Source organism: Carettochelys insculpta, chromosome 6, assembly GCF_033958435.1.
Source record: "Carettochelys insculpta isolate YL-2023 chromosome 6, ASM3395843v1, whole genome shotgun sequence".
Classification (NCBI taxonomy): Eukaryota; Metazoa; Chordata; order Testudines; family Carettochelyidae; genus Carettochelys; species Carettochelys insculpta.
This window is the reverse complement of record NC_134142.1, coordinates 41,440,839-41,452,482: the sequence shown is the minus strand read 5'-3', so window position 1 is coordinate 41,452,482 and position 11,644 is coordinate 41,440,839. Positions and strand designations below refer to the sequence as shown.

At 50.7% G+C, this 11,644-nt stretch overlaps 1 protein-coding gene across 1 annotated transcript in view; it reads right to left on the bottom strand.

Annotated features, from left to right (window-relative positions):
- Positions 1-1,650: 1,650 nt before the first annotated feature.
- ALKBH1 (alkB homolog 1, histone H2A dioxygenase) overlaps positions 1,651-11,644 on the bottom strand; it is a 25,673-nt gene continuing 15,679 nt past the window's right edge. Inside the window, exons 5-6 of the mRNA XM_074996705.1 lie at positions 4,113-4,306; positions 1,651-3,259 (exon numbers count right to left, since the gene is read on the bottom strand). Of these exons, the coding sequence (XP_074852806.1) occupies positions 2,836-3,259; positions 4,113-4,306 (618 nt within the window). The 3' untranslated portion in view covers positions 1,651-2,835. The remainder of the gene's footprint in view (positions 3,260-4,112; positions 4,307-11,644) is intronic.

Below are 11,644 nucleotides of genomic sequence, written 5' to 3'. Positions count from 1 at the left end.
AGATTAAGGCTATGTCTAGATGACCTAGAACTGTTGGCAAAAAGATACACAAATTGCACAATCCATTTGCTTAACTTCTGCCAACAGTTCTAACAGGAGAGGCTTTCCCGACATTTAGCCTAAGCTGCATTTCACTGACCACAGAGACACAGGTTGGCCATCTCTACACTATGGAATAGCTGCCCAGATTTTCCCAGAATGCACTGGTAAACATGGTTAGCATGGTCAATGTGGATGGACAACTTGGGTTATACTACGAAACTGCTGTGTGCACATAAATAACCCTTTCTTTTTGTAAACAAGTCAAGCAAAATCATAGTGCGGATGGGGCCTTTGTATAGGACACTCACTCTATTTGCTGCTCCTCACACGCACATATTTATTTGTGCTTCTGTTTTGCTGTTTTCCAGTTGCTGATATCCAGACACAGAGGTGGGTTATAGATCTCTCACCCACTGGATGGCCAAGGACATAGATAAAATAATTATGAATCTTTAGTCAATGGAGAAGTCATCAGATCAGCACACACTTAATTACTTGATTTCAAACTGTTACCCCTTTCAGATATAACCAATGCATTCCTTCTTTGTCTACCAGTCAGTCCAAATACATGGCTTCAATAGCTAAATGGGTCCTCCCCATCTCTAGAGACCATCAGCCTGCTTACATTTATCGCAACTGCAGACATTAAAGGTTTCTGTGAGAGTTGAAATTCAACAGGTTTTCCAGTTTCTGAAGTGTCGGAAGAGTTGCATTTTGTTTAATTTTAATTATCTATTTTTAACAGCAGCAGGATCTAGTTAGCGGTTTCTAAAGAATCACAGAAACCAGGGATGAAACCAGGCCAGCTTAAGTACCATCTTAACCATCCTGTGAAGGAGACCAGAGCAAGCTGGTTCATTGCTGTCTAACCCTTAGGGCTTTGTTCTACTGAGTTTTCAATGTTTGCTAAACAGATGGAATTTTGCTGCTGTCCTTGAAAACAGCTTGGAGTAGGCACTTAGAAAGATAACTAGTAACATTTATCTGCTAAGCTTGGGCAGAGCAGCTTTTAGTATTCTGCAAGGCACTGTCCATGCAGAAGAAAGACTGTCCCTAGTCTGAAGTGTTTGTTCTATAATTCATAAATAGTTTGTACATTGGTCTCCTGTAGGTGGAGATACCTAATCCATATTGGAGTTGAAAACTTAGCCAAGAGATACGGAAGGTAGCATGTTTCTCAAACCAATCAACAAAAAAAAAGCAAGTGGTCCTGCAGCTCTATATAGGGACACTGTTACACAGCTCATGAATAGCATATCCAAAAGAACTCTGATGGAAACAGAAAGGGTATACCTTCACTAACCCCCGCTTTCAAAAGGGGGATGCTAATGAGGCACTTCGGAATATGCTAATGAGGTGCTGCAATGAATATACAGCCCCTCATTAGCTTAATGACGGCCGCGGCACTTTGAAAATGCCACTTTCAATCTCACACAGCTCGTCTACACGGGGTCCTTTTCGAAAGGACCCTGCACACTTCGAAATCCCCTTACTTCTATAACCAAATAGGAATAAGGGGATTTTGAAGTGTGCGGGGTCCTTTCCAAAATGACCTGGGTAGACGAGTTGAATGTGATCGAAAGTAGCACTTTCGAAGTGCCGCAATTGCCATTATGCTAATGAGGCGCTGCAGATTCACTGCAGCGCCTCATTAGCATCCTCCTTTCGAAAGGGGGGAGCTAGTGTAGACATAGCCTAAGGGAGATGCAGCAGCAACAATATAGAAAAATAACTAAACGGGAGAAAAGAAAAAATCGTTCAGGAGAGATAGAGATCTTTAATTTAAAAACATAGTAAGTGTATTCATGGAGAAAGAGTGACAAAATACCACTGGGATAGAGTGTTGCCTTCAAACAATTAAAATTGCATTAAAAGGCAGATAGGAAGGTCTGAGTCCTAAAGAAGATGGGCACAGAAACTTGTGTTTTCCTTATTTTGTTTCAGTACAATTACCTTTTGGGCAAAAGAGATAATCACTGATTAATTTCTTTTTTTAGGTACTTAATTTACAACTTCATTGTTTCTGCTGTTTCTCCTCATGCTGCTTCTTAAAGGAGCAAAGGAGCCAGCAACTGCAGAGATCAAATTCTGCAGACAACTAGAGGGACAGATTCTGAAAGAATGGGATATCCACCTCAGTCACATAAGGAGGTAGAGAAGACACCTAAACAAAAATCAGTATGCATGCCAGGGAAGCCTGGCCCTAATTATTGTACTCTAATTCTGCAGAGCATGTTTAGAGCAACCTCGGGCTTGTGAGAGCTGAGTCAGCATGAGCTGCAGGTGTGGCCTCATATTTCAAGGACTGTGAGGAGATGCCCAGGCTCATATTCCCATTCAAACTTGAGCATGACTGGCAGTGCACTTCAATTGGGTTTTGTAGCAAAAAAGCAACTACATCTCTCCTTTTACTAGCATCTTCTATCCAAGAATCTTGAAGAGCTTTAGCAAGCGTTAATGAATGGAGCCCCCAACATTCTTGAGATGAGGGTATTTTACAGATGGGGAAACTAAGATACGGAAAACTATTTGCCCACTGTTGCACAGCAATTTCATGACAGAGCAGGAAACAGAGGCGAGTCCCAGCCCTGTGTTTTGGCCACACAAACATCCTTCCTCCCACTTCACAGACCCTCCTCCTGTCCCCACCACCACAATTTAGCAGTATATATCACAACTATTCTGCTGAAGTCCACTCTTCCCTCAACAACTGGTCACCGTGTGGTCAACTGAATCATATGCCCAGTCCAGGAAGTTACCAGCCCAGTCTAAACCAAAAGTGGTCTCCAGATCTCAGCTGTCCATATTCAGTTTGTGCCGCTTGACTTCGCTATCCTCTTGGTGGCAACAGCTTTCAGAAGTTGCATCCCATTCTCTTTCTCTCCTGGACTCATCTGGAAAGCTCTGACCCACAGCTAGCACCTGCCTGATGGTCATGTTAATGCGGGAAGTCTGCAAATACTTGGTGCAGATCTGCCAGTCCTCTTCAGAGCAGCGCTCAATGACTGAGCAGTCAGGAAGGTCTGAGGGAAAGGCCTGCTCCAGGCACGAAGACAAAGCTGTCGCCTCAGGATTAGGGAGGACCCGTGGAACAGCATGGTACCGCAGGCGGCTGAAGCCAGACATTACCATGATGTCCCCACTATGCATGAACATGGCTGTTGGGGCTTCATCACGCTTCAGGCCCCCCAGCAAAAATATGGAGGACTGTCCAAAACTAGGAGGTATGAAAGGTTGCAGGGGGTGGGGAAAGGGAGAGGAGAGAGAAAAAAAAGAAAAAAAACACACAGAAGGGAAACCTCAGTTAGGGAAATAAATACATGCAGAAATCAGAAGATTTTAATCAGTTAAATTCCTCCTCCTAGGCCCGACAGACCCTCAGTTACAACTTTATGTTTAGTGCACACCAAATAGACTCAGGGTACATACACACTTATTGGAAGATTGATGCAGTGGTGGTTGATCTTCTGGGGTTCAATTTAGCACGCCTCATGGGGCCATGCCATATCGAACAATCATAGCTCCACCATCAACGAGGAGCAAGGGAAGCCAACAAGGGAGTTTCTCCCACTAACTGTGGAGATGGCAGGAAAAAAAATCGATTTAGGATAACATCAACTCCACCTATGCAATTCATGTAGCTGGAGTGGAGTATCTTAAATCAATTTTTCCTGTAGTGTAGACCTGGTCTAATGGTACACAGGTTTAAGATGGGCAGGAGCTCTGCTGATGGATTTCATTCCTGCCCTTCGGCACTCTCCTACCATTCAGCTATTCCAATCTTGGGTCTCCAGCTCTGCTGATAGTGTCTCAATCCTGAGGAGCAGCACCCACTATAGTTCAAATCCTGGGCCCCTTGTATGCACAGATCTGATTACGCACCTTACTCCTGACCTATGGCATCCATGATCTTCAAGTTTCCAGAGGTGAAAGGTTGCAAACACCCGATTTGCCACTAACTCATTGGTCCCCTGTAACCTTAAGCTAATTTACAGATAGATGCATTTAACAAAACAGATGGGATGGATATTTTGCCCCTCCACAATACATAAACTCTTCTCCTAGCTCACCTGAATGATAAGAGAGGCTGGGAATGGTCCAGCTCAGACTCATCCACGTGAATTCCCAGCGAAGAATCAAAGTGGTAGTAGTTCAAAATCCCTGACTCAGCTCGAAAGCCCTGGAATCCACAGGCAGCAGCCACTTGCTTTGACAAAAAAGCAAGGTCTGAGGGGAAAGGCGTGTAGTGATCAGCTGAGTACTTCTGGAAAAGAAAGGGTATAGAAATGCTCAGAAACCACAGAACCCAACAGCTGTAAGAGTAAATTTGACAAACGTAGTGACAATTCAGAGGTTTGTTTTACTATATATTCCACGCTAGTGCCAGGTTGACAGCTAGACAGTGATATCATCCGTTACCTCGAATAGTCACACGAGGGCAGAAGCAGGGCAAATGTCCTTCATGCCCTGCGCTGCATGAACACCCTTCTAAGGGAACGAACTAAATTCAGGCTCAGTTGTCCATTCAATTCACAGTTTGTGCTGAGACCGACACTAAACCTGCATGCTAATTAGGGTCACACAATATGGTGCTTTTGATATGAGATCACAGGCCACTTCAAACTGTACTGAGACCCTCAGGATTTCACATGGGCTACTGAGCAGGTGTCAGAAAGTACCTACTTAATCATTACTTCATGTTGCCAACTTAGAGGTGAAAGGCCCTTTGTAGCCCATTACCAAAGCCCTGAGCCAACTAGCTGTCTTCTCTTTTAACAAAAATAACCAAACAAACTCCAACTCCATCTCTTCCACTTTTCTCTTCCCCACTGAATATCTCTGGCTGGGGAGACCAGGAGCAGCTGCATTTTCATTAAAGCTGTTCAGTAATAGGCTCACTCTGTACAGATAAGGCTGCAGGTAATTTGGCTAAGAGTGTCTGCTGTGTGCTGATAGACTGTGTGCTTGCTATGCTCTGCATTTCTCTCCCAGCCTCCCTCAGATTGAGAGTCTGATTAGAAAGGCCATTTTCGTCTCAGAAATCTTCAGCAGCCACATGATTCCTGCTGGCTGGTGAGGCTTTGCTCTTGCTTCAGGCTTGATATTCACAGCCACTCCAGCAACAATCTCCAATATATTCCCCAACTCTCACCAAGAGGCAATGTTTTTAGGGCTAGTCAACACCAGAAGCGTCAAAAGCCTGGTGAAGATGCGCTATGTCCACACTCTTCCATTGGCATACTTACGCCACCTCCACGAGAGGCCGAACTAAGGTGGTGGGAGAGTGCCTCCCATGGATACAGTGCTGGTATGGACATTGCTTTGGTTGCTGCAACTTGCATTGCTTAGCGAGTGGCTTTTCATACCCGAGTGACATAAGTTTTATCGAATTAAGCTGTAGCATAGACCTGCCTGCAGAAGGAGCTCACCTTCACAAGCTCACAATGAAGACATATGTCCCATTCTTATGTCCCGTTACCAAGTTACAGTACTTCAAAGTACAGTACTCATTTCAGTGAAAAAAGAGAAGTTACTCACCATAGTAACGGTGGTTCTTCGAGATGTGTCCCCGTGGGTGCTCCACATTAGGTGTCGGGCTCGCCCGGCGCCGCAGATCGGATCTTCCAAGCAGTTTCTGCCGGACCGCGCATGCGCCGGTGCGCGCCGCTCCCCTGCGCGCTCCCGGCCACGTGCACGACCCGGTCCCCGCCAGTTCCTTGACCAACCGCCTCGGATGCTCCTGCAAAACACTAAACAGAGATCCGGAGCGGGGAGGATGGGCGGGTAGTGGAGCACCCACGGGGACACATCTCGAAGAACCACCGTTACTACGGTGAGTAACTTCTCTTTCTTCTTCGAGTGTCCCCGTGGGTGCTCCACATTAGGTGACTACCCAGCAGTAACCCAAGATAGGAGGTGGGTAATCGGATTATGTGCAGCTTGTCCCCGAGAGGACCGCTGTCGAGAGACGGGTATCCTCTTGGAATACCCTGTGAAGGGCGTAATGTTTGGCGAAGGTGTCACAGGATGACCAGGTCGCCGCTCTGCAAATGTCTTTTAGCGCAATGCCCTTGAAAAAGGGCTGTTGATGCTGCCACCACCCTAGTGGAATGAGCCCTGGGCATGGCCAGGAAAGGAGTCTTTTTGAGTTTGTAGCACATTTTTATGCAAGATACGATGTGCTTCGAGATTCTCTGCGAAGAGAGACCTTCTCCTTTTGATTTGGGAGCGAGAGAGACTAGGAGTCTATCCGTTCTCTGGAAGGACTTGGTCCTGTCTATATAGAAAGCTAGCGCCTCCTCACGTCCAGGAGGTGTAGGCGTGCCCCTTTGTTAGAGGTATGAGGCTTTGGATAAAACGAGGGTAAACAATAGGTTCGTTAGTATGAAACTCAGAAAGAAACTTTAGGAACAAAGGCTGGATGCAGCCGTATGGTTACCGCCTCCTTGGAAAAAACAGCGCAGGGTGGCGTTGCCATAACTGCCGCAAGCTCGCTCACCCTGCGAGCTGACGTAATTGCGAGAAGAAAGATCGTCTTTATCATAAGGAGGCAGAGGGAAACCGTGGCCAAAGGCTCGAACGGTGGTCCCCTTTTCGCATTAAGCACCAGGTCCAAGTTCCACGAAGGTGGAAGCGGTTTCCGAGGAGGGGGTATAGGTTTACCAGCCCTTTAAGGAACCTGGTAACCATGGGATGGGCGAACACCATGTGCCCTGTCTCTCCGTGTCTGAATGCCAAAAAGGCGGCAAGGTGGACCTTAAACGAGGATAGCGAGAGTCCTCCTCTCTTGAGGTCCAGTAAATACTCTAATATCACAGCCATAGGCACCGAAAGGGGGGCTAGCTGTTTGGTAGAACACCATGCCGTAAAGCGAGTCCATTTCTGCTTGTAGGTCTTCCTGGTGGAAGTCCTCCTGCTACTTTCTAGGACTTGCTGCACTTCCTCCGTCCATGTGCTCTCTAGAGAGCTGAGCCATGGATTAACCACGTTTGTAGTCGCAGGCCTTGGGGGTGCGGATGCACTATGGACCCCTGGGCTTGCGTGAGCAGATCCGGCGCCACCGGAAGGGGCATCGGTGGCCGGTCCGACATGCGCAGGAGTAGGGGGAACCATTGCTGTTGATCCCACGTTGGGACTATCGGGATCATTCAGGCTCCTTCCCTCCTGGCTTTCTGCAACACCTTGTGGATGAGCACTGTGGGAGGGAAAGCGTAAAGCAGGGGGCCCCTCCAAGAGATCGCGAAGGCGTCCCTCAGGGACCCCCGTCCCAGTCCTGCCCTGGAGCAGAATCGTGGGCACTTCTTGTTGTGCTGAGTAGCAAACAGGTCTATCTGGGGAAAAACCCCATGCATGAAAAATCGGTTGCAGCAGATCGGGACGGATCTGCCACTCGTGCGTGAGTGCGAAACGCCTGCTCAGCTGGTCTGCCTTCACATTGTGCACGCCTGGGAAGTACGAGGCTTCCAGGGTTATATTGTTGGCGATGCAGCAGTTTCACGACCGGACTGCTTCTGCACATAAGGCATGGGACCGAGCTCCTCCTTGCCGATTCATATAAAACATGGTGGAGGTATTGTCTATACTGATCCCGACTACTTTGCCTTTTATATGGTCTCGAAAGTGTCTGCAGGCGTTGAACACTGCTCTGAGCTCCGGTATATTTGTGTGCAGTGACTGCTCCGTGGAGGACCACAGCCCTTGCGTCACCCCTTCGCCCATGTGTGCTCCCCACCCTATGAGGGAGGCGTCTGTAGTAAGAAAAACCAATATGTGTGGTTGGTGGAAGGGTACCCGTTAGCCGGTTCTCGGGGTTTACCCACCATTGCAGGGATTTGCGCACCTCTGTTGTGGGCGACGCCACCCTGTGAACAGTGTGTGCTGCCGGGTTGTATACGCTCGCCAGCCAGTGCTGCATGCTGCACATGTGTAACCTGGCGTTCTGTTGTACGAACGCCGCTGCTGCCATGTGGCCCAGCAGCTGTAAGCACGTCAGAACCAGCACCGTAGGGCTGAAGGTGAAGACTTGCACGAGGGAGCCGACGGCCCGAAAGGGAGTCTCTGGTAGATACGCCCTCGCTGTAATAGAATTTATGCGTGCCCCTACGAACTCTATGTCCTGCGTGGGGTCTATCTTCGATTTTGTCAGATTGATAACCAGGCCAAGCGAGAGAACGTGCCTGTTGTGATGCATATTATGCGTAGTACCTCCTCCTTCGAGGCCCCTTTGAGTAGGCAGTCATCCGGATACTGGAATATAAATACCCCCTGTCTGTGCAGGTAGGCTGACACCACTGCCAAGGGCTTGGTGAAGACTCTGGGGGCCGAGGAGAGGCCAAACGGTAGGACCTTGTATTGAAAATGTTCTTTGCCTACCATGAGAAACCAGAGGAATCATAGGTGAGCCGGATGAATAGTTATGTGAAAATACGCGTCTTATAAGTCGAGGGCTGCGAACCAATCTCCATCGTCTAGTGCCGTAAGGATGGAGGCGATTGTGATCATCCGAAAGCGTTGCTTGCGCAGGTACCGGTTGAGGCCTCGAAAATCTAAGATGGACCTCCCGCCTCCTGTCTTTTTCTCCGTGAGGAAGTACCTCGAGTAGAACCCTCTCCCTTGCAGTTGCTCCGGCACTCTTTCCACTGCCCCTATGAGCATGAGATGGTCTACCTCCTGCTTGAGCCTCGCCGCGTGGGAGGCCTCCTGGAGGTGGGGCCTGGGTGGAGGTCATGGCGGTGGGAGCGACTGGAAGGGGATGGCGTACCCCGTGGCTATGATCTCCAGCACCCATTTGTCTGTGGTGATCCTTCGCCACTGGTTATAGAATGGTCGGAGGCGATGGTGGAATAACCGCTTCGGATGACCTTGCGACGGTAGTGATGGCGCAGCCCTGGATCTGTGTGTCAAACTTGTGGCCTTTGGCCCTGCCCCGAGGACGCACGGCTGTGTTGGGAACGACGCCTGGGAGTTCTGTACTGCTGGTGCTGTTGATGTCGCCCTTGCTCGTAACCCCTGTGGTACTGGGGACGCTGCTGCTGAGTCCGCAACATCCAGGGCGATCTGAACTCCCGTCCTCGAGGCCGCGTAGCCTTCTTGCATGATGGCCTTGAGCACTGGTTTCTTGCCCTCTGGAAGCGAGTCCATGAGGGAGGTTAACCTAATGTGGTTATCGAAATTATGGTTCGCTAGATGCGCTGCGTAATTTGCCATTCGCAACAGTAGAGTGGAGGAGTAGTAGACCTTTCTGCCCAACAGCTCTAGCTTTTTGGCATGTTTGTCTGTTCCCCCACATTGCGACGACTCCACCACCAAGGAACTTGGTTGTGGGTGGCTGAACAGGAACTCCGTGCCCTTTGTCGGCACAAAGTTGTTTTTTTTTTTTTTTTTCCCGCTCTCTTGTGGACAGGCGGAATAGTCGCAGGAGTCTGCCATATCACAGTGGCAGACTCCAAGATTGCGTCATTAAGCGGTATTGCTATTTTGGAGGAGGCCGGAGGTCTCAGATTTTTGAGGAGCTTATGGTGTTTCTCTTGCACCTTAGCTGTCTGGATGCCTTGCGTGAAGGCCACCCTCGTAAAACAGCTCTTGGAACTGTTTGAGATCGTCTGGAGGATGGACGTCCCCCGGGGCCGTAGCCTCATCCGGGGAGGAGAGCGAGGAACCACTGGGATACGTCTCTGTGGACCCTTCCGTTCCTGCTGGTGATGGTACACCCTCTCACTAGAGGTTTGCAAGGGAAAATCTCGGGGTTCCATAACCAGTCCCCCCTGAGATGCTTGAGTCTCTGTCCCCGGTCGCAATTGCCCTCGGGGGTACGAGATCGTTTGTGGGGATCTTTCCCTGGTAGATAGCCGATGGTGTCTATGCCCCGCGTGGTAGGGGCGACCATGGCAGTATAGGCACTGTTCTTGGGAAGGTGACCTAGACCACTCCCTTGGTGCATACCCTCTGCGTCTGGGGGAGGGCTGGAGAGAGCGATTTTGCATAATAGTCCAGCGGTTCAAACCCCAGGAAGGGTGAAGGTGGTCCCAGCCAGGGTGAGGCTGGTTGCAAAAAATGGAGAAGGGGGCTCCGGGTAGGCTAGGGGGGACCCCTGCCTTCTGGTTGGAGTCTGTAACATAAGCGGAGGGCTGTGAGAAAGCAACTCCACAGCCCTGTGCGGAGAGGGGCTGCAATGCCTCCTCTTGTGTGCAGCCTTCCCCCTCCCTTGAGGAGGTAACTCCGCCCCCTGACGTACAGGGGATCCCGGCCCCGTGCGCACCGAGCTCGGCACGCTCGAGGGCGGTGCCGCAGGTGCGGTGTGCTCCGGTGCCCGCAGGCTGCGTGCCTGCGCGCTCTGCACCGCCGGTTCCCCGGGGGTCAGTGCCGCTGCCTGTGGTGCCGCCGGTACCGGCGCTTGTTTAGCTGCCGCCCTGCCTGTGGTGCGGGGCGGCTGGCTGATTATCGGAGGCTGAGCCGCTTCCACGTGGCTCTCCATGCCGCCGCCGATCAGCTGTTGCTGCGGCTGGGGGCTGCTCGCTCCTCCCGTCCCGCTCGCTATTGTTGCCGGCAGGGATCGGGCTGGGGAGGCTTTCCTCCGTTTTTGGCAGCTTTCCTTTTATGGGCCCCGCAGGGTCCCTCCTGCTGCGGCCGCTCCGGCACGTCTGGCTGGAGGGCCTTATGAAAAGCAGTTTTAAGCCGCTGCCCTGCCTGCGGTGCGGGGCGGCTGGCTGATCATCGGAGGCTGAGCCGCTTCCACGTGGCTCTCCCTGCCGCCGCCGATCAGCTGTTGCTGCGGCTGGGGGCTGTGCGCTCCTCCCGTCCCGCTCACTGTTGCTGCCGGCAGGGATCGAGTTGGGGAGACTTTCCTCCGTTTCTGCGCTGATGGAGTGAGGGAGGCAGCTTTCCTTTTATGGGCCCCGGAGGGTCCCTCCTGCTGCGGCCGCTCCGGCACGTCTGGCTGGAGGGCCTTATCAAAAGCAGCATTTTAAGCTGCATCTCCCTGTCTCTCCTTAATCGCCTCTCGGCAGGACTCACATTTTTTTTAAAACCTGAAGAGGACATTGTTGGTGAGTCTTTCAGTTGTTAAGCGGGTACTTAGCACCTTTCCTGTGCTGTTTTCCCCGTCCGATGGCCTGCCTCAGCAGGAGGGCTGATGGCCCGATGCTCCTGGCCTCCGGCGCTTGTTACCAGGACTGGATTGAAGCTGTCCTGCTTGTAGTTTGTTTGTTGCTTTTGTTTTTTTTTTTTTGCAAAAATAACAACCGGCTAACTTGCAGTAGCCTAAGTACTTGAAAAACTTTAAAGAAAAAACAGTTAAAGCCGTTGAATACGCTACTTGGCCTTAGCCTAGTTCGGATTCCGTCTGCAGCCGACGGCGGTTAAGAGGAACTGGCGGGGACCGGATCGCGCACGTGGCTGGGAGCGCGCGGGGGAGTGGTGCGCACCGGCGCATGCGCGGTCCGGCAGAAACTGCTTGGAAGATCTGATCTGCGGCGCCGGGCGAGCCCGACACCTAATGTGGAGCACCCACGGGGACACTCGAAGAAGAACATATGCTCTGAACAGAGGCCCAGCGTGCTGGCCAAATATGCCCCACTGCTTCCCAAAGGAAATTATATGTGGC